This window comes from Aspergillus puulaauensis, chromosome 4 (assembly GCF_016861865.1).
Source record: "Aspergillus puulaauensis MK2 DNA, chromosome 4, nearly complete sequence".
In the NCBI taxonomy this organism is placed as follows: domain Eukaryota; kingdom Fungi; phylum Ascomycota; class Eurotiomycetes; order Eurotiales; family Aspergillaceae; genus Aspergillus; species Aspergillus puulaauensis.
Window position 1 is genome coordinate 3,472,856 of NC_054860.1, and position 25,278 is coordinate 3,498,133.

Consider the following 25,278-nt stretch of genomic DNA (forward strand, 5'->3'; position numbering starts at 1 on the left):
TGGGTCAGTTTCGTGTATATACAGATATTATCAAGTAAACGCCAACCAAGTCCGTTCTCCAGGCCACATATTCTATACTATGAGCATGTCTACACTATGAACATGACGAAAATTCTACTGTCATATGGGTCACTATCGAAACTCCTCAAAGTAGTGATTCTTCCGAATATGAATCTCGACCATTTCCCACATGGCCTCATAAACGCCCGCGGGCCCAAACAACTTGCGCAGGCCTGACGGCGCAAAGTCCGCCTCCCCACAAAGATAACACCGGTATCCGTTCTTCTGCTTCTTCAGTTCATCTCGATAATGGAAGCGATCCAGGACTGTCTTCCAATCGAGGACCTGCCCGTCCTTGGTCTTGGGGCCTTTGCGCCCCGAACCCGGCCCATAGGTAACTTCCCAGTCGCACTCGTCGCAGCTGTAGCGGCGAAGAACCAGGTCGCTGAATTCGACTTCGAGGCCGCCGCCGAACGAGAAGCCTTCGCAGGGGATGTTCCGCGTGGTGCAGGTGAGCGTTTCGAGGCAGTTTGAGACCTGGTGTGTGGGAGCTGGCAGTCGTGCGACTGGACGGGCCTGGGAGAGGCGCTGGTATTGTTCGGATAAGGTGGTGACAATGCTGTTTCGGGCGGATTTGGTTGTTTTGTTGATTGAATTGTGGTTCGGATGGACCAGGAAGGACATGTCATTGCGCCGGTCGCGAAGGAGAGAAATAACCGTCGACTGGAGGATGACGAGGTGCTGCATTAATGACTCTCGTCCGGTGCCTACACAATTAATCAATGAAAGACCGGGGGAGGGGGAGAGCAGGCATACTATCACCGCGTCGAAAGACCGGCCCCAGAAGCCGGAGATCCTCCTCATATTCGTCCTGGACAGCGTCCCCATTGCCGGCCAGCAGTTTCTGCAGTGCAACATTCTTGCTCTGGTTCCGGCGGTCGTCCCGGCGTTTTCGCCATTCGCGATACTCGACTGAGATTGTTCCAAAAGCCGAGACAATGGCCGGGATGAGGGCGACGATTTCAAGCCCGGACATCTTTTACCGCTCGTTCCGAAATGAAGTCTCATCCTGGGAATTGAGTCGCTCTTTATGATGCGGGGCTCGAGTTCAGCCTTTGGCGTGTCTTGTCTGGGCTATTCTCTTTCGACACAAGATGCGGCTGTTCTCTGTCCTGATTGGGTCGATTGTGCACTTTTCTGCACGAAGTCAGTCAGCCTTTGGCTTGTCTGGGCTTCACAGCCTCGCTGGATGGAGGATAGTATAGTTCTCCCTCCTGATTGCAGAACATCAGGCTGAACGCTAAGCCTCGCCCCAAGATCAATGCATAAAGCAGGATGGGCAGGCAGAACCACAATCCAGACAGCACCATTGACATATCACCCCGGGTAGCGGCATGTTCATTCTTATTTTATCTATCCGTCTCAATCATCGTACCATTGGGGCATCTACGGAGTATATCGATTATCACAGCGTGACTGGAAAGGGCAACCCAGTTACAATGGGCTTATTCGGACACGGGTTTGGGATGCAAGGCTGCGCACTCTGACAGGGTATCAAGGATCAAAGCACGTCGTTTCTCAGCTAATGGTAAGAGCAGCACTATCAATACTTTCGTGTTCACCCCGCCACTCAATTTGGGCCGCCGGCGTAACACAGGTCCATACCTAATAATCAACCATAATAATCTTCTTTCGTTCTCTACTTACTCGCCAGCAAAACACCCTCTGGGTTACCTCAACTTAGCCATGAGCTCTGTGGACCCAAACAGCAACCATGGCAAAACCAATAGTCCATCCAGTCAAGACCCAGCTGCACCCTTGGTCGAATCCCTCCAAGACCTGACCATAGTCGAGTCGTTGGACTCCGAGGGCAAAACAAAATCAACCACATTCTACCACATCACCAAAGACGAGGAGGTCTATTTCGGGCAGACATCAAAAAACAAGCGCGAAACAACAATTCCTGAATTCAATGCCGCTCTCCAGCGCATCCCCGATCAGGATATATACCCGGCTGTTCCGTCGGATAGCCAACTGACACTCGCACCGGAGGGCCTGGATGAACCATCGGTGTATGTGAAACGACCTGGTCTCCAGTGGTACGACGAGATGTGCGGCACGACCTGGATTCCCAAGACCGTGCTAGACGAGACACTCGTCATGGAAAAGATCTCACAATCACAACCGCCTCATCCGAACATCATCCGGTATCACGGCTGTCGCGTGCGAAGGGGGTATATCACCTGCATTGTTCTCGAGCAGCTGGACCAGACGCTACATGAGTTTGTCTCAACGGACGAGTTCCAGGACTTTGACAAGACCGGCCTCTGCGAATCGGTTGCCTCGGCTGTGGAATTCTTGCACTCGTTGGGGCTCGCGCATAATGATATCAATCCGTATAACATCATGCTGAGGACGGATAGAACCCCGGCTTTGATTGACTTCGACTCCTGCCAGCCTGTGGGGCATCGCTTGCAGTCGTTGGGGACCGAGGGTTGGTATGAAAAGCCGTTTTATACTTCCGAGAAGGAACATGACCTGTACGCGATGGGGAAATTGAGGAAGTGGATTCAGGATCCTAGGTGATGTTTGGCATTATCCTTGTCTGGTTGACGTCGGCTATTGGTGTACAGTCCAATACTTCTAAGTGACCACTAGTAGACAAACTTTATATACCAACTACCAGTAGCGTCTTTCTTTCTTCATATCAGTCGTCATAACGTAGCATCCGTCTCCGTTTCCTTCGTTGTCTCCCCCCACGGAGCTTCCAACAAGGACAACAGATCATGTCCTGCGTGAGACTATACCCTCGTAAATATCTTCCTATTCATCATCAACCGAACAGCCAAGATCAAACCCGCACTCGCCAGCGTCAAAGACCCAGCATAGAAGAATGCAGGCCGAAACGCCACAAGCCCGGCTTCCGCACCACCATACGCATCAAGTAGATATCCAGCAATCGGCGCGCCCTAGTCAAATATTAGAAACACGTCAAACAGAATATGAAAGTACAAGAATGCAGATAATCTTTTACTTACCAAGAAATACCCAAACGTCCAACTCGTCGTCAAAACCGACATGACGCCTGCCAACTCGCCATCCCCAAACACCGCGCCCACAACAACGGGCATGAGACTGAAGAAGCCCCCAGACCCAACGCCATTCAGAATCGCAAAGAAGATTAGCAGGCCTAGTGAGTTCGCAAACGGCCACAGCGCCATCGCCGTGACCCCGATTACGGTCAACGAGACGAACATACTATTCAGCGGGCCAAGGACAGTGTCAGCCCCGAATCCCATCCCGATACGGCCCAGTGCGGAGGCGAGATTCCACGCTGCGAGAATGAAGGCAGCCGTTTGGCTGGAGAGACCGATGGAGGTTATATATAACGGGAGCAAAAATGGAGGGACGAAGAGTGGAAATGTCGCGATAGCACCCATGGCCAGCATGATGAGGAATTTGAGGCTGCGGAAGAGGGACCTACCTCAGTCTTCAATTAGTACCATAACCTATATCACAAGTTTTTTTCAATACCGAGTGAGGAAAAAGCAAGACGTACCATTTCATAGTCGCAACAGCACGTTCCCTCCCCGCAGGTGCCTTGAGGAAGTATGCAGCCGGGAGACAGATAGCCCACGACGCTCCGCCTAGAATCTTCAGTGCCGTTTCGAGTCCAGTCGCGCTGATGAGCTTTTCCAGGGTAAGTGCGATAATCGCAGAACCGAATCCTGCGCCGCCGTAGACAACGCCCGTTGCGAGTCCGCGTCGTCTCTTGAACCATAGCGACGGGACTGTTGCTGCTGGCTGTCACATAGTCACATATTAGCAACCTCAGTTTTACCAATAATTAGAACGGACGGGGATGATAAAGATCAATATACCAAGAAAAGCAAACCAGCCCCAACCCCAAACAAAAACCCCTGCGTGACAAACATCGCAGGAACGGACTTTGTCGCCCACCCCGCCGTGAACTCGCCCAGGCCGAGCAATATCCCACCGAGGAATGCAGTATATCTGTACCCGACTACCCGGATAACACGAGCAACAAGCATGCCAGTTAATGGCGACATCGCGGCCCCGACGGACCCGATGAAAGACAGTGTCGATACGCTCGCGAGATGGGCCTCTGCTAGGTGCAGTTGCACGATCCCGTAGGAATAAATGAGGCCTAGGAAGACGAAGAATATGGCCGAGCCGGCGGCGACGACGGGCCAGCCTTCTTTTGTGTCCCAGGTTGGATCTGTGTCGGTTGAGTACTGTGGTGGTGGTGGTGGTGCTGCTGCTTCTGGTTCTGAATGTGGTTGTGTTTCTGGGTGCCGGGCGCGCAGCTCCGTGGTGCTGCTGGCTGCGGCCATTTGGGCGAGATGGATTGTCTCGGTACTGGTTAGTTGGGAGTGCATGTTTGAGTCTACCAGTGGTGTTGAAAAGGTGATGTTGAGCTGAGGGTCGATGGATTTGATACGATGGATTTGATACGATGGTGAGTCAGAGTTGGAGATTGCGGGGAATGACAACTACAACCACTGGAAGTATACCTACGGTACGATGAAATGAGATCAGTCCATTCTTAGATACAGGTAATGGTGCAAACTTCTGATCCTTCAATGGTCAAAACAATTCAGACTTGTCAGACAATCAAGTCATCAGGATGGATCTGTCGAATAAAGCCGGGTACAAACAAATGAAGTCACTGTCAATGACGAACTAGTTTACAAGATAGGGCACGCAGAGCAATCACTCCACGACAATAAAACCACTCGCCCTTAACTTTGGTCGTGTAGGTACTCCACCCAGGTCTGAACGTCGCCGACTGCAGGGCCCTGATTCTGGTGACGTGGCGATAGGTACCCATCCTCAAAGTAATCCTGTATTATCACGTTCGGGTACTTCTCGCAGTAAAGACGCACGATCTCCTCGATGGGCTTGAGAGTCTGGTCTTCGGGGAGCGGGTCCATCATGTCGTTCACTTTCACAAGGGGTTGTTTATCCGCCTCACGCTGGTATTCGTTAGTATCGAACCATATCCGTGTCCAGTGTAGTCAACTACGAAGCATACCTGCATATACCTCGCGCGGAGATCCCTAATCTTGGCCGCATTCGCCCAAGCATCCGTTTTGTGAGTCAAGTTGATACACCAGCGCCCGTAGGATTTCCAACTCCACCATGTGCCGTGAATCTCCAAGAAGTCCAGCATCTCGGGGGTGCCGTGACGGCACGCAAAGCCATGGAAGATTAGCTTGAGCGTTTCATCGTTGATCAGCCTTCCCCTCATTCCCATCTTCAGCATGGCCTCAACGATATCCTTCTTGTCCTCCGCAACGGCAGTCAAGAGGGTGCGGATACCGTGGTCAGCAAAGCCTTTGGAGGTCCGATGGAACAGTACCAAGATCCCCCGGTGGCCCATTCTAACGGCCATGTCGAGCGCATAGCCACCGTACCTGAGGTTCATCATAGGGGTCGCACCCTGGTGCAGGAGAGCCGCGACGCCGCGGAGGTCGTTGCGCATGATAGCAACCCACATTCTGTAGCTCAATCTTGCGGCCTCCGACGCTGCCTCGTTGCTGTTGTCGCCGACGGTGAGGGTCGATCCACCAGGGGTAGCCTCAGGCGCAGAGATACCGGGAAGTCCAAGGATATTGTGAGGAGCAGGGTCAGCGATGCCAGCGTTGGTGATACCAGCGTTAGCAATGCCAGAGTTGGCAATGCCCGTGTTAGTGATACCAGTGTTCGCAATGCCAGCGTTGGTGATACCAGCGTTAGTGATACCAGCGTTAGCAATGCCAGAGTTGGCAATGCCCGTGTTAGTGATACCAGAGTTTGCAATGCCCGTGTTAGTGATACCAGAGTTTGCAATGCCAGGGTTGGCAATGCCCGTGTTAGTGATACCAAAGTTGGCAATGCCAGAGTTAGGAATGCCAGAGTTGGCAATGCCGGTGTCAGAAATGCCAGTGTTACCAATTCCAGCGTCAATGATACCAGCACCGGCACCACCAGGTCCAGCAACTCCGAGTCCGCCCATACCGGCAGGACCAGGGATGATCCCGAAGTCACCGTCGGGTCCAGAAGCATCATTAAACATGGAGTTATTCGTTACAGTAGATGTAGCCGCGTAACCAGTGACATTGGTAGGTGCATTTTCTGAGAGATCCGCGGTGTTCAGGCTGCAATCTATCTGTGCTAGAATGTCTTCCATACTAGTGCCCAAACTGGCATTGATTTCGGCAAACATCTTATCAAACATGTTGTCTTCTCCGATATCAGACATGACGGCGTGACTCCTCAGTCATCAGTGTCAGCTATCGCTAGTAACAGGGTGCAGAAAGGTATAACACTTACTTGGTATATCTCAAGGTTGGCTGGTCTGTCGTTGCTGAGAAGCTGTGCTCGAGCACACGGTTTCTCTACCAAGACCTTGTCTCTAGCAGAACTGAGAGCGAAAGACAATAATCTATCTTGTGTTAGAGACTGACAGGCGGTTGCTGGACTCTTCTCTTACAGTCTCTTTCCAGTGGTGCTTAAAAGGCATGAAGTGAAGTGGTAAGGTAGACAAGCTGGTTATATCAAACAAGATCAGAGATAGCAAACGCCAATTCGCACACTTTGGCCAGCAACAGAAGGTCTGCAGGGAGTAGGCATTCGGGTCAATTCTTTTGTGGGATGTTTTGAAAAATTCCATTGTTGTGTTCGACGACATAAGCAGGTGTGAATGGCCATCATGCGTGATGATGTCGTGAGAAGAATCAATTGTCTACTATCCCAGGCAACACTCCATCATTCACAACTCAAAGTGAGGTGTCACCAGGAACCAGAACCTTAGGCCATTTACTGGGAGCTGCAATGTCTGGACCGGCATGGCAAGGACAATGTCCCTGACAGCAGTTGTTGTTTCTGTGCAGTGCAACCCAGGTCGACAAGCAACATTTCGTTCCTGGAGCCATCATCAGTATGGGATATTCCCATTTTGAGCTTGAATGTTGTCTACTAACTCGGTACTCAGTTAAACTTTTTTCCTCTCATGGTCGTTCATAGTCGTCTTATATAGACCAACCGGAACCACTTCTATCCATACAAGCAGCGATATGGGTGCCCCGTCAAATAAAGCCATCTCTGACAGCTGGAATCGTACTTGACAAGTGCTAGAAGCCCCATCGTGCTAGCCTCGAGAATACGTGCTGAAAACGTGCGGCCATCGTAGGGTTGGAGTGGACCAAACGCCTGTATACAGTATACACCGAACGTAGACTGCTCTCGCAGCAATTGACCTCGCTTCCATTTCTGTTCCATTGGATATAAGGCGCATGAGCAAATGGGGAAATGGACGATCTGGGCCCATGATATCGTAGGAGTACGCAGCAGTGAAAGAGGGGAAGAGCAGAAGAGGGGTCACTATCAGTGATATATATTGGCTACCCCCAGCCTTCTCAAATCACCGGTTCACCCTTCAAAGCAGCATAATAAACCAAAGCGACGATAGATTGCAGGTGACACGAAGCATTGGCCGCGCCTGCTCGAGTTGTTGAGCTGCTGACCGCAAATCGGCATCCACAGCGAGCACACCCCCCATTGAGTGTTTTGTCCCCCAGAGAACCTCCACCCCTCCACCCCGACTTTTCTCTTCCACCAGCGACCCTGCAATCCTCTCCTCTTGCCCTCTTACTCTCCCGACTCCGTCCGCTCTTCTGTCCTAGTTCTCCTCCATCGCCAGTCAAAACGCGTCCCCATTGCTTCCCCCCGCAGCTGGGACCCAGGGGTTCCCTCTTCCACCGCTGCAGGCCAGCAAACCTTGCCATCCCTCGATTCACCCTTCGCCGAAATATAAACACTCTCTGGCCTCGTCTGCCTGCTCCTCCGACCCTTCCGTCCGTCTCAAATAATCCATTCCCGTGTCCGACGACTGAAAACCTCCCCGCACAATCCCCGCGCGACGTCATGAGCGACAACACACCCTCCCCGACTTCCGGTCCCGCTACAAAACCGTCAATATCACCGCCCTCAACCGCAGGCACGAAACGGAAGAGAGGCGCTGCTGGGAAATACTACGCTGTGAAGGTTGGCTACCAGCCAGGTGTTTACTATGAGTGGAAGGACTGTCTGGCCCAGGTGACGGGGTTCAAAGGCGCCGTTTGTGAGTGATTCATCTGTAACACAAAAGGCACTCTTCATTTTTTTTTACCGCCGCCAAGTTGCGAAATTGCGAAATTGCGAGATTCCAGGCAATTAACGGATCCATCTCTCTTTCCAGTCCAGGGCTTTCCAACCATCGAAGAGGCGAATGCTTTTCTCACCGGTGCGAAACTTCCGTCGCGAGGCGCGTCGCCGCTCGGCCCGGAACCCACAAGATTCTACGCGATTCAACGAGGCCATAGACCCGGGGTTTACACCAACTGGGCCCATGCGCAGGAGCAGATCAAGGGATTTCAGAAACCTCGCTATAAGAAGTTCGCGACGAGAGAGGAGGCGGAGGAGTTCGTAAAACTCGGCGGGCAGGCGGTCCAATTTGGGACGACAGAAACCACATTGTCAGGAGTTCCTGGATTGACGAGCACAAACCCGAAAGACCAACAAGGTGCTATAGTTGGGCCTGGCGAGGGTCCTTTACCGCCTGGCGCGGAGGATGGGTTTGACCCGAATGTTCTTCTCGATCCGAAGACTGGCAAGGTTGTCTACAAGACGGATGGCCAGAAGGCCGCTACAAAGACACAACCCAAGGGACCCCCGGGAATGCTGCGGATCTACACTGATGGGAGTTCGCTGAAGAATGGAAAAACACAGGCTGCGGCCGGCGTCGGGGTGTACTTCGGGCCCGGCGACTCTCGGTTTGTCTACCTTAACCCATTGACAGTTTAGAATATACATGCTGACGTCCCCTCTCCCAGCAGAAACGTCTCCGAACCGCTTAAAGGCAGCCGTCAAACGAATCAACGCGCCGAGTTAACAGCCATCTTGCGCGGCCTCGACATCGCCCCGCGACATCGAGACGTGACGGTGGTCACTGACAGCCAGTATGCGATTAACTGTGTGACGGTATGGTTTCAAAAGTGGAGGTCCAACGACTGGTTGACGGCGGACAAGAAACCGGTGGAAAACAAGGACCTTGTGGAAGCAATCTTGGGTAAGATCGAGGAGCGTACGGAGCTCCGGGTCAAGACTCTATTCGAATGGGTGAAAGGACATGCTACGGATCCTGGGAATCAGGCGGCGGACCGTCTTGCGGTGAATGGAGCGCACCAGGGAGCATCGAGTCAGTCTCGTGGAAATGTCAATGGCAAGCAGGATGAGCAATTGTAGTTTAGTCGGCTGCTAGGATGTCGGTCGTGATTGTTTCTTCTTATTCAATTACGTGTGCGGGATACCACCTGAATATACATTTGAATGTAGCATGATGTGCGTAGACTTCCAACAACGTGGACAATCGTTTGCGTATCCATTGTGGACCGGAGACTTATTATCCCCGATTGGGCGATCCCCGGTCAAGCTCGTCCAGTTAAGCTTTGCGATCCGAACTTTTCTCTTCTTCAACTCCCACGCTCACAGGATATCATCGACTGTATCTGGATCTTCCAATAGCTAGCGAGATCTCAGATGAGACAAAGCTTGGTTCTCAAGTATTCAAAGCTCTGGTTCCTTACTATGGTTGAATAACACGCAGTGAAATCCTTTCCGAACCGACTCCCGCCTTAAGTGAGTCCTGTATAATGCGATGGAAGCCATTTTACTAACAAGCGCCTTCAGTACTCTGTTTAAACGGCCTTGTCTGCGGGTGACATTTCGCAGCATGCCGACTTTATCTCTGATCAACTTCAACATCGTTTGTGCGACGCTTGGCGGGTTCATCTCCGTCTTTGGTTTGGTCTCGTACCTGTTCAAGGAGAGATTCTACCTATCCGAAGCATGTGCGTACACCCATCCAACCCTTTTTCCTGATACTAACCAGACCAGTAATATCCCTACTTGCCGGGGTATTATTCTCTCCGCACGCTGCCAACTTCATCCGACCCCTCGACTATGCGCTCGACACAGAGCAAAACCTAGACCAGATCACGCTCTGTTTTACGAGACTCGTCCTGGGGGTCCAGCTAGTCCTTGCCGGCGTCCAGCTGCCAAAGCGGTACCTGCAAATCGAATGGCGGAGTCTCTCGCTACTCCTTGGACCCGGCATGGTCGCCATGTGGATATGCAGCGCCTTAATAATCTGGGCCCTCGTGCCTAATTTCCCGTTCCTGCATGCCCTTGCTGTTGGCGCCTGTGTTACGCCAACAGACCCTGTGCTGTCCAACTCGATTGTCAAGGGCAAGTTCGCTGATAAGAACGTTCCCCAGCCGCTGCAGCGGATTATCATTGCCGAGTCCGGTGCCAATGATGGGCTGGGCTATCCGTTTCTTTTCTTTGCGATCTACCTGATCCAGTATACGGGTATGGGTGGGGAGGGGTTTAGCGGGGGTGCTGGGAAAGCCATGGGCGTGTGGTTTTATGAGACGTGGGCTTATACGATCCTGCTGAGTGTTGGGTACGGAGTTACTGTTGGTTGGATTTCTAGGGAAATGCTCCACTGGGCGGAGGAGAAGCGTTATGTTGACCGGGAGAGTTTTCTCGTCTTCGCCATTGCGCTCGCGGTATGAATTCGGAGTCATGTTCGACGAATACGGGAATGGAGCTGACCATCCTAGCTCTTCATTGTAGGAACTTGCGGACTTATCGGAACAGACGATCTGCTCGCTTGCTTCGTTGCAGGCAATGTCTTTACCCAAGAGTACGTCTTATATCTTCCTCCTGTCATGCCCAAAGCTAACTTGCTAAAGCGACTGGTTCCGGCTCGAAACAATGGACGACTCCCTTCAGCCTACAATCGACATGCTCCTCAACCTGGCTGTCTTCATGTGGTTCGGCGCCGTCTGCCCCTGGACGCTTTTCTTGAACAACAATGTAATCCCACTCTACCGCCTCGTCTTTCTAGGAATCTTAATCCTCCTCGTCCGCCGCATGCCAATCATCTTCGCCATGCACAAGTACATCGACCAAATCGAGAATCTCTTCCAGACTTCTTTCGTCGGTTTCTTCGGCCCTATTGGCGTCGGTGCGATCTTCTACCTCTCTGTTAGCCGCGAGTATCTCCACAAAATCACCGTCGATGGCAAAGTCCGCGAAGACGCACAGCAGGTCTCTGATGCGATTGAAGTTATTGTTTGGTTCCTTGTTATTTGTAGCGTTGTAAGTCTCCCATTCTCATCTACCCGTTCAGTATTCAAAGAACTAACTATTTATGCATAGGTGGTACACGGCCTCTCCATCCCCTTCGCAAAAGCAGGCTACCACCTCCCGCGCACCATCTCCGCCGCAATAAGCACCAGCACAACAGCCGAACTAGAGCCGGTCCCGCTGGCATCTAATCTGCCCACGCATAGCACGGCGACGCCGCACGGAAGTGCGGAATCCACTAGCCGGCGGACGAGGAGACATGATGCTAAACCTGAACCTGCAACTGCAGCGACAACCCCAGGTTCTGGCTCTGACCCTGGCACTGGTCCTGGCTCTGTGTCTAAAGGCGGACGGTTTCAGAGACACACGCATCCGTATTCGCGTACACCTGAGCCTGTAGCTTTCCAGATTGGTCGGAGCGTTGCGAGGCCGATGTCTCCGTCTTCTGAGGCACGGCTTGGATTGGGTGATGAAGAGGAGCCTTCGAGGCCGGTGAATTTGGTTTTGAGGACGGGGACTGCGGATGGGGAGGATTTTGGCGGGGCGAGATCCGCTTAGGTGTGGCTTCTAACTTATGGACTTCTGATAGGAGGGCCAGTCGGAGTGTTAGCGGGTGGAGAGGGATAGGATAGATTTTACTGTAGTCTACGGCAACCATCCTTTGAATGAGGGAAACGTGGTGTATCCAGGGCTATACAGTTCCTCTGGTCATTCTCAACCGGGAATGATATATCGATATATGATAGACAACTAAGAGCCGAAGATACGACTTTGTCACAGATGTCTGTGCAAATGCCGAGTTATTGAACGACCATTCCTGGAGGAACAATCGCTCCCAGAGCCTAAAATGCAGTACAGCCATGCAAATATCAGCTGGTAGAACGGTTGTTATTGATGATAGGCCTATTGTTTAATAGTAGGCATCTACTTGCGACACACAATCTCAGCACTGGGAATCGAGAACCAAGCTGCATCCTCATCCTGCCCCCACTGCCTCCAGACCTCCGATATCTCCTCCAGTTCCTGCACACTGGCCAGTCCGTTCTCAACCGCCCCCTTCGCAAACGCCGACTTGACGACCCTCTCCTGCCACGTCTCACTCCACCACTTGATCTCCTCGGGCTTCGCAAAACACCACGAACTCACCGTACTCTCCACCTCACCGAACCCAGTCTCCCTTGCCCACACATGCAAATGCCGCCCCGCATTCGGCTCGCCCCCATTCTTCCTCGCAACCTGGTCATACAGAACCTGCCACTTCCTCAACCCAGCCAATTCAGGATACCACATGAACGCAGCATAATCCGCCTCTCGCGCCGCCACAATCCCGCCCTGTCGACAAACACGCTTCATCTCCTTCAACACCGCAACAGGATCCCGAACATGCTGCAGGACCTGGTGACAAAACACAACATCAAAGACCCCATCCTCAAAAGCCAGGGCATTCGCATCGCCAGTTACAAAGTCGATGTTCGTAATGCCCCGCGATGCAGCGAGTTTCTGCGCCCCGGGGAGAACGTCCCCGACCATGTCTAGTCCTGTGACATGGCCCTCGGGGACGTACGTTGCGAGGTCTGCGGTGATTGTGCCGGGTCCGCAGCCGATGTCTAGAATCTTCATGTGTGGTTCTAGATGTGCGAGCAGGAATTTGGCGGAGTTGAGGGCTGTGCGTTGCCCGTGCGAGCGCAGGACTGAGGCGTGGTGGCCGTGCGTGTAGGTTGCTTTTTCGGACATTCTTTCTTGTTTTGGTTCACACTGGTAGGGAATGGTTTTTAGGGGCCGATAAGATGTAAAGTCTGACTGGGTGATTCTGTGTTGTGTTGAGTTGGCTACGTAGATATAGGCAGATGTGCACCGCCGATATCGGCGCTGATCTCCCCGCGATCGATGACAAGACAATCTGTATAACGATTTTATTTATAGTTGGGGTATTGACTATCGAGTTTACTAATAGTACAAGCTTATTGGGCAAGGCAAATCTATATCAAACTTTTTGACACTATGTAGGCCCCCAAGAGGAGTATCAGTCTCGCCACGTTATATCCATCTCTATCTAGATCTATACTGAGAATCACCCTCCAACACCCCAACAACACCCTCATGCCTCGGCACAAGCCGAATCCGAAACGGCTTAGGGGACCTCCCAGACAACCCCTCATACTCCTTCAAATCAACCGGCTCGCCCGGAATCTCACGCATATCAAACGCCCAGAGCATCCGCGAGATAACAAGGAAGAGCTCGCGCTCGGCGACCATAATCCCGGGACACACTCGTCGCCCGATACCGAATACCCAGTGGTCGCGCTGCATGGGGTCGGGCGTTTTGGCGCTCTCGGAGGAGCTGAGGGGGTCGTCTATGTACCGTTCGGGCTGTATAAAGTTGTTATATGATTTCCTTAATGGAAGGGAAATGGTGGAATACGTACGTCGAATTCATACGGGTTTGGGTGACGCACGGGGTCTCGCTGCATTGTCCATGTATTCAGCAAGACAACTGTGTCCTTGGGAATGAACTGGTCGCCGTAGACAAAGTCCTCGCTGGTTGAATGCGGGGTGCTCAGCCATAAAGGGCTGCGGAAGCGTCCGACTTCTTTGATTATGGCGCGGCAGTAGGAGAGGTTCTCTTCGTCGTCGTTGTTGGGTAGACGCTCACGGCCAACTACGTGGTCGAGCTCGGCCTGGGCCTTTTTCTGGATCTCGGGGTATGCTGGGATTATTGCGAAGAACCATTGCATTATGGCGGCGGTCTATGACAGATGTTAGGAGCAGAGAGTAAAAATGGTGTAGATGTATGTATGTACCGTCTCAACACCCCCGATCATGAAAGCAGAGACCAGCATGGCTGCGTCCAGATCATCCAAGTCATCTTTCTCGCGACACTCAACTAGAGCTCTCGCAAGACATTTCGGTACATCCACTCCTTGCTGCAGTTTCTGTTCAATCTCCGTAAGCAGCCCGCCATATGTTTCCACCAGGCCGCAGTGGAGTTTCTTTGCGCGTCTCTGCATGGCACTGGGGAAGAATTGCAGGATGGGAATGAAGTCCACGAGGTTAGATACGGGGCCAGTGCAGTTCCTATATCAGCCATCAGTACCGTATACCCTGCAGTTTCTGTTCAATCGACAAGAATGGCACGCACACAAACTCCTTGTTAAGCTCCGCGCCACGCTTCACGACCGGATGGTCGGTTCCTTCAAAGCGGGCCCCGAAAGTGATTTCAGCCATAACGCTGAATGCGCAGCAACTGGCGTGAGGCTGGCTGGGTGAGCATAAAACAGACTTAACCCTCGGGGTATACGTATGTCTCAGACATACCTGGGGGCTAACGGGTATCAACCCCTGCTGACTCTCATCGAGCATGTCCTTGATGAGAGCTCTCGACTTGCGCTCCATCATCGGGACATATGTTCTTACAGCGCGCGGAGTCAGCCAGTTGTTGGCAAGACGGCGGTGCTTGCGCCTAGATATCAAACAAGGTGCAATGTCAACGAGACCCTCCTTTCAAAGACGTAGAAGGGCGAAGGTTCACCCACCACCGGTCGTTATAGGGATTGGAAACAACACCACGGAGGCTGAAGACTGTTTGGCCCTTAATATAGGTTTCCCTTCGCGAGGAGAATACCGTGCCGTTCGTGACCATCAGGTCTTTGGCGACCTTTGGGTCGGATATTATGACGAACAGTTGGCTGCCTATCCAGACTGAATAGAGCCCGCCGTATTGATGGGCCCATTTGTCCAGCGTAAGTTCAGGGAATTTGGTCAAAGATAGGAAGCAGCCTGAATTACGCCTGTCAGTCGGATATGCTGTATGATAATGTGGGGGTAAGAAACAGCATACCCAGAATAGGAAGGCCTCTGGGCCCTTTGGGGATTTGGTTGTCTCTGATATTACCGAGTGGTCGATTACAGGAAAAATAGACCATAAGGGCAAGCAACGCTGCAAGTGGCCAAAAGGTTATAGAGTGGTCAGGGAGTGTCGGCGGCAGTTCTATACTCGGAAAAGAAGCACCCGCAAGAGTCATGTTTTGATACATGGTCGCAGCTAAATATGCTTACAGGGTATGTAATAGGTTCCAGGATTTATAGCAATAATATCGAGCGTCCCCAGCTATATAGGGAAATTCTTAGTACAGGGATCCGTGTCAATCTTCCACACTTTAGGGACACCGAGGCTCGTTGACAAGGCCTTCATGAATCAGGTGTGTTCATCAGCCAGCCAGCCCATGCAGTGTGGCTGAAAAGGATACGATATCTGCACGATTCGGACCATATCACAATGCATGCAAATTACCCACGGTCACCTGCGGATCAGAACCACTCACTGTCTAGAAGCAAGACAGGATCATCCCTGCCAACAGTATCCAGGATCCCAGATCTGAAGTGCTCTGACTCTCCAAGAGCCCACTAGCCAGTCATGGCAAATCAAACATTTCACGTCAGATCATGCGAACCATGGCATCTGCAGTATAGAGCCAAGAAATGCCCGATATGGTAAATATCGACAACAACCTGCAGGCCTGTCCGATCAACGAAACATCGGCGAGTAGAACCCGAGACCAAAGTATGCAGTCTGCAATCGATCTCCAATTTGCTGAAAGGGCCGTTGCGGAGTCAGCTTAGGTTGGAGTAAATAAGCTGCACCCCCTGTTGTCTCTTGCATCGTGCGATTATGCGGGTGACACTGTGATCTGCAGTAGGATGCACAGCAGGTCACACCGGCTTCCACCGGATATGAGACACCTGTTCTCGAGATGCGCATTGGCTTAGAATGCTGTTTGTTGCCTCTTGGATGTCCTGAAGGCTTGTTGGTATTGCCCTGGATCTGATCCAGTGGTTGAACTTGTTCTCGGGTGTGTGCGCCGTTCCCTTGGCTTCTCTTTCAGGATCCCCTTGTGGCTGAGATACTACTGCGGGGTAATCCAGTAGTATTTTAGAGGGTGCATAGTCTCAGTTCTTTGAATATTATGTAGAGGAACAGCGGTTGGATACAGGGCAGAAAATGTCATCCATCTCGGGGCACCAGAGTTCCATTCTATGTGCGAGATTTGACTCACACCAGCCAGACCAAGGACGTTTATATGGAATTAACATACTTTGAAGGTATATCGGTGTCCATGAGATTGCATGGTTATTTTGATTGGTATGTGTTTGGTGATAAAGGTAAGGAGTATGCTAAGGTTGAGTTTCCGGGTGTCAATATATAGGCTCCAGGCTGATGCCTAGCAAGATCTCCAGATTTAATGAACTAACTCTATTTGTTGTCCATGCCTTGAAGGTTATTAATGTAACTGAGATGGCTTTATCCCCCTAAGCACCTACAGGTAATCGAGAGCGTGTTCAATGATCAAGCATATTGGTTGACTGACGGACAGCTCCCGTATAACCTGCCACCACGAATTCAAATCTATATTCAGTAGTAGTAAATATACATCGCACCAGCTTACTCTACATTCTCCCTCGTGCTGGCCGATAATCACACTAAGTACACCTAGTACACTAGGCCCAATCCGCCACTGCGGCGCAGTCACCATGCATGAAACAACTTTTCTCCCCCTCCTCCCACAAACCTACCATCTCTGCCCCATCAACCCCTATCCCAGCTGACAGTCAAAATGGCACGCACCAAAGGCGCCAGAACAAGGCAATTCAAAGACCACGCAAGCAACCCATACACAGTCGTCCACTACGCCTCCACGCAGGACTCACCAATCTGCAAGCTAAGCGTCCACCTGTACACACTATCCAACCTGAATCTTGATCCCGGATCTCTCGGCAGAAGTCTCCTCGATTCGGAAACATTTGTGTTCTCGCTCGATGCAATGGACTGGTCCCCGCGGGTGGACGTTTACGCACCGCAGCCAAGCATCGAGGCTTGTATTGAGCATCACCGCAGGGAGAAAGAATACCGAGCGCGTGCGAGAGATGAGTTCCGCCGGAAAGTAGCAACCGATGCTGCTTCTACAGCGGGTGAAGCTGGAGATGGGGATGGGGATGCTGCGCAGCAGGCGCTCCTAAATCTAGGTGGAAAGGAACCGCTGCCGCATATTGTGCCGACGTTGTGTGTTTCTGCAGCTTTCTGGGATAGGCACCGCTGCATGTTTCAGGAGCGGTATCGCAGTTTTATTTTGGTTGTTCCGGAGGAGTGTTTGACTTGGGAGGAAGTGGAGGAGAAGGGGCTGTGGCTTGTGAAGTTTGATCAGGATGTTTCGCCTGCTATGGAGGTTGATGCTGCTGATGGGGCTGCTTCGAAAGATGAGGCAGACTGGGTACATGTGAAGAGTCGGAACTGGGGCCCGCCGGTTTCTATTGAGAGGGTCTCTGTTGTGGAGGATTCAGAGATTGGCGAGGATGATGAAGCTGAGCCCATGGCGAGTTTGCTGGACAAGTGGACTGGCCTTACTAGTGTATTTAGTGATTGCACTTGTCGGACTGTTCATTGCGAGGGCTGCTATAAGTCTAATGGTAGGCCACATGAGGACTGTGAGGTTGAAAGGTAGGTGTCTGATTGGACTGGTAGATGCTAGCTAACATGATATAGGAGTGAGCACTATTTTGATAGTGATGGACAGTGCATTGCATGTCGACGAGAGTGGGATATCAGGAGACTTGCTGCTCTAGACAATCATTGGTATCCAGAACCCTGTTTAGAGCTAGAATATGAGGGCCTGTTTACATAATGACTACTTATACTACAAGCATATTAGTATATTAACCTTGAATGAACCCAGCTGTAGACAGAATCATCTCGGCATCAGATCTATAATAAGGTTTAGTGGGTCCTGCGAGATCCCGCCGTTCCCGCCCTTCCGCTTCCGCTTCCCGCTTCGTCGACTGCAACTCCGTCCTCCACCTCAGATTGCGATTTCGGTGAGTATTGCTCGCGATGGATGATCAAGATCTAGTACACCAGAGAAAGCGCCGTCGGGCCAAGGTCGCCTGCGACCCATGTCGCGAGAGGAAGCGAAAGTGCGACGGCCGCCAGCCATGCGGGACGTGTACGCGACTCGAGTATGACTGCAGTTACAAGGGAATGGCAGTTCAAGTGAGAAATATACCGTCGGCATCGTCAAATAGTTTTGGAGCTGCAATAGAATCATCGGCTTCCACGGGCCAGCCAGATGAGAGGAGGAAGAGGAAGCACCAGTCCAGTGCCCCCGGAGTCGATGTGCACCGCCATGTCCAGCTGCTGGAGGCCAATTCAGGCGCCGCATTCGTCAGGAAGCTCGGACTGCATATTGATCCTTCGAATGCGCCTCGGCTGCATCTGTTTGCGTGGAATACCGGAGAGCGCCTGGCGAGATGCGCACCAGGGGCTGTCAGGCCGGTGATAAGCATGCTGACCGCAGCGGAGATGACTCGCCTCGCCCTGATTTACTTTGACAAAGTCGCCGAAACATACGGGTTTATAGATCGCAGCCTCTTCTTCAAGCGACTGCATGCCAGATGGAATACCTCAGGGTCCAATACAGCCTACGACTCTGTCTTCTGCGGCGTCGCGGCCCTGGCGTTGCACTTCTCAGAGCGCTTCCCCATGGCCTTCGAGCCCGATCTCGTCGAGACCGCAAAGACCCTCCTGGAGCAGAACTCCCTGCAAACGCCACCCTCCGTCGACACAGTCAAAGGCTGGATCCTGCGCGTCGCATACCTCCGCATGACCTCCACACCGCACGCAACATGGCTCGCAAGCTGCTCGCTCATGCACGTCGCCGAAGCCGCCAACATCCACCTCGAAGGACACCTAGAGACCGTCTTCAACGACAACCCGTCCGAAACAATCGCACTCGATCTCCGCCGCCGCCTCTGGGGTCTCGCGCAGCACTTCAACATCTGGGCCTCCTTCGACCTCGGCCGCAGCAGGATCACCCTCTCCGGCGCCTGCACCACAAAGCCAGTCGACGCCGAGCCAGCAGCATCAGCATCAGCATCAGAAGCACCCCCAGGATCCATAGGGACACCAGGAGACTCCACCTCGCAAATCCTCTCCCTGGTCCCACTAACTGAGCGTCTAGATCCCAACAAGCCGCGCTCCGTCGAAGAGCTCGAAAACGACATCATCCAAGTCCTCGCCGAGGCCCGCGGCGCTCCTACCGCCACCATGTCCCAGGTGAACCTCATGCTATGCATATTCCGACGCCTCCGTGCGCAGGGGTCCATCGATACACTACATCCACACATGGACCGCATCATCGCCCTGGCGATGAAAGGCCTGGACGCGTCGCTGTCTATGGTGGCTAGTTACAGTCCCTGGCATCATGCGGCGAATATCCCGTTCCAGGTTGTTTGTCTGTTGCTGGCGATCGATAGCCAGGCGTCGCTGGGGCTGTTGGGGAGGGCGATGGGGGTGTTGAGGGCGGTTAGGGATCGGTGGGATAGTGCGGTTATGCGCGAGGCGTACAGCACGGCTGTGTTGTTGGTTTATTTGCATCAGAGGCGAAAGGAGGACGATGCGAGGAGTTTGAGGGGGGTGTTGGAGGTTTATTCTACCACGGCTTCGACGCCTGGGGAGCTTGGGTCGGCGTCTGCGTCGGCGTCTGCGTCTGCTGGGTTGGATGCGGATATGGGAATGGGAGGGGCTGAAATTGGGGTTGATGCACCGCAGCAGGACTGGACGGCGGCGTATGCGGCGGAGGTTTCGTGGTTGGGGAATCTGGTGTCTGATATGCCGGCGTTGAGGGAGATTGATGTAGAGCAGTTCTTGATGCAGCCTGGTGGTGGAGGTGGATTCTCAATATGAGTCTTATGTTTCTAGTATTAACCTAAAACATTATTCCTAATCAATCGTCTATACTCCCAGTTAATGAATTCATCTATAACAAATACAGTATTAAACCTTCACCACCCCCCAACCAGCCTTACACCCCCGATAAACCCCCAAACAGCCCATTCCCACCAGAATCGCACTCCCAGAAAACATCTGCGCCCCCAGATACCTCCCCCCATCAGCCCCAATCAACGCCCCCTGGATCGCCGGCGCCGTCAAGCACGAAAAGCTCACAATCGTCATCACCATGCCCGTCCGCGTCCCCACCTTCCTCAAATCATCCGTCTGCCTCGTCGCCATAGCCGGGAAAAGAGCCTGCGCAGCTCCCGCAAACAGCCCATATATAACCGTCCACACATACAATCCCGCCGCGTCATTCTCCCGAATCCCGGCCCAGGAATACACGCAGACCGCAGAGACCAGCGAGATGAAGAGCGTAATGTTGGTTATCCCCGTGTACCGCTCCGCTATAAACCCGGGTGCACTGCGCCCCACGATCCCAACCGCATTAAGCACAATAAGCAGGTTAATCGAGTCCGAGGAGCCAGATAGATGGACCTGTTCCCTTGCAAATGTGCCCAGGTAGTAGAAGGCCATGTAGAGGCCCCAGAAGTTGAGGAACATGGCGGCCGTGAAAAAGAGGAAGGGCTTTTCGCGAAAGGCCGTCCATTCGATTACAGGGCCTGTGGGGCGCGGCGGGAGGTACGGGCTGTATGCAATTACCGATGGAATGTGGATTATGAGCAGGATGAGCGCCAGGATGCGCATTGTCCAGCCGTATCCGATGGAGGTATGTGTAAGGAGGGCGTTCGCTGTGGCTGGGTATAGGATCCCGCCTGTTGCGGCGCCGGCGGCAGCGAGTCCAACGGCGATAGGGCGCTTCTTGTGGAAGTAGGAGCCCATTACTGAGAGGCCTGGGGTGAAGATGAGGCCGCTTCCTAGGCCGACGCAGACGGCTTGACTGAGGAGGATCTGGTAGAAGCGGGTTGAGATGGAGGCCATGCACAGACCAAACACTTGCAGTGTGACGCCGGTGATGAGGCAGGGTTTGAAATAGCCCGCGTCTGTGAGGCGGCCGGAGAAGACGCCGGCGAAGAGAAGGAGGAACATCTGGATGCCCCCAATCCAGCCGATGTCGTCCTGGCTGCGGTTGAGGGCTCGAGTGTAGTATTGCTGGAAGATGCCGTAGCTGTTCGTCAGGCCCCAGGTGTTCAGGAAGACGGTGTGACACAGAGCGACGTGTAGCCAGGCTCGAAAGCCACCGTCTGGTGCTTTTGCTGCGGTGCTTTCATCTTGAGGCTTTTCGGTCTGCATGGCTGAAGATGTTGGTGTATTGGTGGATGTGGTGGATGGCAGGGTCTGCTGCATTTATCTATTATTATGACCCAGACCACGTACCCCGCTGTTCCCGCAGGGCTGATATAGTGCTCCCCAGTGTAATTGAAAAAAAATCATCAAGGCCCCAGTTTGGAGTCTCGCTTGGATGCGGACGTGCGGCATCGTCGGCATCGTCGGAACAGACTGGGAGTCATACAGTCTCTCTCGACCGAGTAGCCGAACCACCGAGCGATACAATAAGAGTCATACAAAAGGTAGTTTGAGACAGTAAGAATAAATGTAAGAAAAAATTAAATAGTCAATTCAGAAAAGAGCTATTTTTAGAAAATTATTGAACATACATCATATAGATCACAAAATATGCTTCAGCTGTAAATTGATACCTTGAGAATCAGAACTATAACCTCCTGTCGCAACAGGTGGAGTCGAGTACAATTAGCTAGACGTACGTACAAGGAGATATATGACTAGTCTCCTATTAGTTTTTGTTATATTAACTGTATTATTTGGTATTTATCCTGCTCCAATTTTAGAACCACTCGTCAGGCGCTGAAAGAAGTATGTGCAAGAAGTTTGATTTGCTTATATTTTTAATATATTTAATTAGTTATCATGAACGGACTGGATCTAACAAGTAGTCTCTGGCGTGGCCATTGTTGGAACTTGCCAGGGTTATAGATTGGGTGAAGACACTGCTTGCATTGAAGCAGTCGTATGAATTCAAAGTGCAAGAACAATATGGCATAATGCTCCAACATTCTCGGTTCTTTAAATTATCTCGCCTGTCCGATATATCACGCATGTTTTAGCTCAGTGTCTAGCCCTAAAAAGCACCTCCCAAACACTTCCCCTAAACCATCCCCTCTCCCTCTCCCACGCCATCGTAATGAGATCCCTACCAAGCTTCACCAAATCTCGCACCTGCTCCTCGGTGCCCCATCCAGGAATGGTACTTCCCCAGAAAATGAAGTGCACGCCGACATGGATGATCGTTCGGAAGGCAATGTCTTCATTGATGTCCTTGTACCCTTCTGCAAAGCCCTCGATAACCCAAACACCTGCATCAATATCTTTGAAGTGCTTGAGCATGTACAGCTCGGCAATCATTTGGCCTAGATCAAGAGCTCGAGAACCGCGCTGGGCCAGTTCCCAGTCCGTGATGAAGAGCGGCGTTACTGGTACTGGCTCGTCGAGCGCTGATTTGGGAATTAGGACGCTGCAGCCATTAGCAAGCCTAATCCCGTTAAGATAAGAGCGATAGAACCTACTTCCCAGACCAAAAGTTCCCATGAATCGGCCCAATCAGGTGTCCATCCCCCTCCAGCTCTCCCTTCGCAGCCTCCCTAACCTTCTCAAAAACCTCACGGCTCTCACCCAGAATCTCCGGATAAACATCAATCTTATTCAAAATCCCATCATAGTTAATCGCAAACTTCAAATCACGCATATCCGTAAACCCCGCAAACCGACTCGCAACACCCTCCTGAGCCGGCTCACCAACCCAGAAATGGAACGAGCGCAGCCACGCACCCAGCGTGCGTCCAATTGACAGCGTCCATTCCTTTGAAATACTACCAGCCACGCCGGGGGTCCGCATGAACGTCTTAAGATCTACAGCGCTGGGCAAGTCTTCCATGACCTGTGTGTGCGTTGGGCGGCTGAAGTGGAAAAGCTTGGGCGTTTTGACGGTGATTTGGTACCTTTGACCATCCTTGCTTGAGCCGGGGCCGGGCCCAGCTATAGAGCCTTCATGTGTTGTTGTTACGCTGCGCATCCCGTCTAGGGCGCGCAGGGCGAATTCTTCGACGAGCTTTTACGCAGTCAGCTTTCTTCTCTTTTGTTGAGTATTTTGGGAAGGGATGGTAGCATACACATCGCTCGGCACTGAGCTTAAAGTCCGCGTTCGAGGCGAGATAGTCCTCGGCATGCTTCACGATGATGGTGCTGGTTCCATCGGGGAGGGGTTGAGATAGAACACCGCGGTAGAGGAAATTTGCCGTTCCACCGCTCAATTGGGTGAGGGAGGAGCAGGCGAAGGGCGTGCTGGATAGGTCCTTTGCAACAGCAGCTTTTATCTTGGATTCCGCCATGGTGGTGTGTTTTTCTGTGTGTTGTTGAGTTTCCGGTGCTGCGATGGACGTTGTAGAGCGGGGTCTATTTTGGGTTTAGTGTCAAGGGTCCTGTCGATGGATGACGTCAGGAGTATACAAACAACTGAACAATTACAATTGGAGCTGCTTTACAAATGTAGAGTGAGTACTACAAGAGGATGAAATAAGTGCCCTTCTCATTAATGTGGATGCTACTCTTGTTGACCCATGATAAGGGAATCGAATGGTTCCCAAGACCATTGTTGCGTTGACCGCATAACTGACAGTAGTCTACTTCTATGGGCAAGTATCAAACGACTTCTAGCTAGCCCTAGACTATAAATAGCCCTTGTTACCATACTTGTGGCTTCTAAAGGTGTCGTCGCCAAGTCCACAGCGCTTCAAACAATTATATTCCCGAATGTGTATATCCAACTCGCAATATTGCGCTTAAATACATGTTTACAAACACTTAACTCATTAACATACTCTCTAGGCCGGTCATGAAAAGCATATTTCGGTATCAATCCAAAAGAGCAACCAAGAAACTCCGAGTCAAATTATGCGTCGTTCCGCTTCGTCGTAATCTTGACCACCCATTCTCCGATATCGCGCATATACTCCTCCTTCATGCCATCCGGCTCACCATGAATCTGGTGGTAGCCGCCATCAAAAGTCTTCCACGTCTTCGCATCAGCATCGCCCTCGCTGTACGGCTCGAGTCTATCATAGAGCTGCTTCGAGATGGTGTATGACGTGATCATGTCCTTGGACCCGTGCGCCCAGAAGACAGGGCAGGGGAGCCGTGTGGCTAGATGCTCGGGTGCTGGTTTGTCCGGTTGGGACAGCGTTGTTAGGTCGCTTTCACGTTGGAGTCTGGCAGGGGAGTGAGCAAACGAAATGACACAAAATAGAAATGAAGAGTAAAAGCTTACAACGCATCAAGTCCCTCCAGGGTACCCGTATTATGGCACAGCGGGTCATTCTTATACAGCTCCTGGACACCACGGTCCCGACTCGCAAACTCGATATTAAGCGGCTGCTTCCATTTGAACTTCGGAATGAGGTTCGCAACAAGCTTGCCCACCTTCACAACGAGCCAATTGGGGTGACTCGCCGGGTCGAGGCCGATATACGGCGCATCTAAGATCCAGCCTGCAATGGGTGGTCTGCTCCCGCTAAGTTCGGAGTCCTTGGAGAGCAGGTAGCAGGCAGACTCCTGTCCGCCCATGCTGTGGCCCATGACGAACAGCGGAGTGCGCTGGATGTCCGGGATCGTGGAGGCGATGTGCTTCAGGGCCTCGTTGATTTCACGTACGATCTGCGGCGTTCGGCCAATGTCGCCGAGGTGTGCTTTTGTCTTGATGGTCTTACCCCAGCCGCGACGGTCCCAGCCATGTATCTTGATGGGATAATTGGTGGCCAGCTGGGTGAAGAAGGAGTCGTAGTGATCACAGCGGTCACTGAAGCCATGCAGGAATGCAATATGGGCTTTTGGGGTTTCGGTGGGCTAGAGGTCCGATTAGTTGCTTGTCTATTACACGTAGTAGGCTGGGATGCCTAAGGCTGGAGCCGGGGCTGGTGATGGCTGCTTCTCTAACATACTTCCCAGACCCGTGAGTAAACCTCGAGGCCGTCGCTTAGGTTGAACGAGCTGCTGGAACTGGTCGCCATGACTGCTACGTGGATAACAGGTTGAGAAAAGGGGAAAGGGGAGAAAAGAAAAGTAAATAGACTCCTTTGTTTGAAGAAGTCCGCAAAGCTGAGCTTTCACGTGCGAGAGCTGACACCACGTGATCTCACTGACGCCGTTGTGTAACTATACGAGAGGACCAATAGGTTCAATGGTTTTTCATGGGCAAATCCAGCTTAATGACGCCGAGAACGGTCCTA

General features: G+C 52.1%; 13 protein-coding genes across 13 annotated transcripts; 5 read left to right on the top strand and 8 right to left on the bottom strand.

Annotated features, from left to right (window-relative positions):
* Positions 1-132: 132 nt before the first annotated feature.
* Positions 133-1,036, bottom strand: APUU_41331A (uncharacterized protein; the record flags this gene model as incomplete). Its single annotated transcript, XM_041704502.1, has 2 exons — positions 133-767; positions 817-1,036. The coding sequence occupies 2 exons, from the start codon at positions 1,034-1,036 to the stop codon at positions 133-135; spliced, it is 855 nt and encodes a 284-aa protein (XP_041557081.1).
* Positions 1,037-1,746: 710 nt separating this feature from the next.
* APUU_41332S (uncharacterized protein) lies at positions 1,747-2,586 on the top strand (the record flags this gene model as incomplete). Its single annotated transcript, XM_041704503.1, has 1 exon — positions 1,747-2,586. The coding sequence occupies one exon, from the start codon at positions 1,747-1,749 to the stop codon at positions 2,584-2,586; it is 840 nt and encodes a 279-aa protein (XP_041557082.1).
* Positions 2,587-2,801: 215 nt separating this feature from the next.
* On the bottom strand, positions 2,802-4,400 carry APUU_41333A (uncharacterized protein; the record flags this gene model as incomplete). The annotated part of the gene is made up of 4 exons (XM_041704504.1): positions 2,802-2,969; positions 3,039-3,480; positions 3,560-3,804; positions 3,882-4,400. The coding sequence occupies 4 exons, from the start codon at positions 4,398-4,400 to the stop codon at positions 2,802-2,804; spliced, it is 1,374 nt and encodes a 457-aa protein (XP_041557083.1).
* A 363-nt stretch (positions 4,401-4,763) lies between these two features.
* Positions 4,764-6,265, bottom strand: APUU_41334A (pentapeptide repeat-containing protein; the record flags this gene model as incomplete). Its single annotated transcript, XM_041704505.1, has 2 exons — positions 4,764-4,997; positions 5,057-6,265. The coding sequence occupies 2 exons, from the start codon at positions 6,263-6,265 to the stop codon at positions 4,764-4,766; spliced, it is 1,443 nt and encodes a 480-aa protein (XP_041557084.1).
* A 1,664-nt stretch (positions 6,266-7,929) lies between these two features.
* APUU_41335S (RNA-DNA hybrid ribonuclease) lies at positions 7,930-9,288 on the top strand (the record flags this gene model as incomplete). The annotated part of the gene is made up of 3 exons (XM_041704506.1): positions 7,930-8,125; positions 8,243-8,816; positions 8,877-9,288. The coding sequence occupies 3 exons, from the start codon at positions 7,930-7,932 to the stop codon at positions 9,286-9,288; spliced, it is 1,182 nt and encodes a 393-aa protein (XP_041557085.1).
* Positions 9,289-9,775: 487 nt separating this feature from the next.
* Positions 9,776-11,754, top strand: APUU_41336S (putative Na/H antiporter; the record flags this gene model as incomplete). The annotated part of the gene is made up of 5 exons (XM_041704508.1): positions 9,776-9,893; positions 9,940-10,613; positions 10,668-10,750; positions 10,800-11,208; positions 11,269-11,754. The coding sequence occupies 5 exons, from the start codon at positions 9,776-9,778 to the stop codon at positions 11,752-11,754; spliced, it is 1,770 nt and encodes a 589-aa protein (XP_041557086.1).
* A 366-nt stretch (positions 11,755-12,120) lies between these two features.
* Positions 12,121-12,930, bottom strand: APUU_41337A (class I SAM-dependent methyltransferase; the record flags this gene model as incomplete). The annotated part of the gene is made up of 1 exon (XM_041704509.1): positions 12,121-12,930. One exon carries the CDS (start codon positions 12,928-12,930, stop codon positions 12,121-12,123), a length of 810 nt encoding a protein of 269 aa, XP_041557087.1.
* A 315-nt stretch (positions 12,931-13,245) lies between these two features.
* Positions 13,246-15,230, bottom strand: APUU_41338A (cytochrome P450; the record flags this gene model as incomplete). Its single annotated transcript, XM_041704510.1, has 7 exons — positions 13,246-13,566; positions 13,623-13,943; positions 13,998-14,271; positions 14,336-14,451; positions 14,512-14,656; positions 14,730-14,973; positions 15,035-15,230. The coding sequence occupies 7 exons, from the start codon at positions 15,228-15,230 to the stop codon at positions 13,246-13,248; spliced, it is 1,617 nt and encodes a 538-aa protein (XP_041557088.1).
* A 1,578-nt stretch (positions 15,231-16,808) lies between these two features.
* On the top strand, positions 16,809-17,873 carry APUU_41339S (uncharacterized protein; the record flags this gene model as incomplete). The annotated part of the gene is made up of 2 exons (XM_041704511.1): positions 16,809-17,689; positions 17,735-17,873. The coding sequence occupies 2 exons, from the start codon at positions 16,809-16,811 to the stop codon at positions 17,871-17,873; spliced, it is 1,020 nt and encodes a 339-aa protein (XP_041557089.1).
* Positions 17,874-18,079: 206 nt separating this feature from the next.
* Positions 18,080-19,930, top strand: APUU_41340S (uncharacterized protein; the record flags this gene model as incomplete). The annotated part of the gene is made up of 1 exon (XM_041704512.1): positions 18,080-19,930. One exon carries the CDS (start codon positions 18,080-18,082, stop codon positions 19,928-19,930), a length of 1,851 nt encoding a protein of 616 aa, XP_041557090.1.
* Positions 19,931-20,020: 90 nt separating this feature from the next.
* Positions 20,021-21,271, bottom strand: APUU_41341A (uncharacterized protein; the record flags this gene model as incomplete). Its single annotated transcript, XM_041704513.1, has 1 exon — positions 20,021-21,271. The coding sequence occupies one exon, from the start codon at positions 21,269-21,271 to the stop codon at positions 20,021-20,023; it is 1,251 nt and encodes a 416-aa protein (XP_041557091.1).
* Positions 21,272-22,105: 834 nt separating this feature from the next.
* APUU_41342A (uncharacterized protein) lies at positions 22,106-23,385 on the bottom strand (the record flags this gene model as incomplete). Its single annotated transcript, XM_041704514.1, has 3 exons — positions 22,106-22,511; positions 22,564-23,105; positions 23,167-23,385. The coding sequence occupies 3 exons, from the start codon at positions 23,383-23,385 to the stop codon at positions 22,106-22,108; spliced, it is 1,167 nt and encodes a 388-aa protein (XP_041557092.1).
* Positions 23,386-23,945: 560 nt separating this feature from the next.
* On the bottom strand, positions 23,946-25,059 carry APUU_41343A (acylglycerol lipase; the record flags this gene model as incomplete). The annotated part of the gene is made up of 3 exons (XM_041704515.1): positions 23,946-24,261; positions 24,321-24,895; positions 24,991-25,059. The coding sequence occupies 3 exons, from the start codon at positions 25,057-25,059 to the stop codon at positions 23,946-23,948; spliced, it is 960 nt and encodes a 319-aa protein (XP_041557093.1).
* Positions 25,060-25,278: the final 219 nt, after the last annotated feature.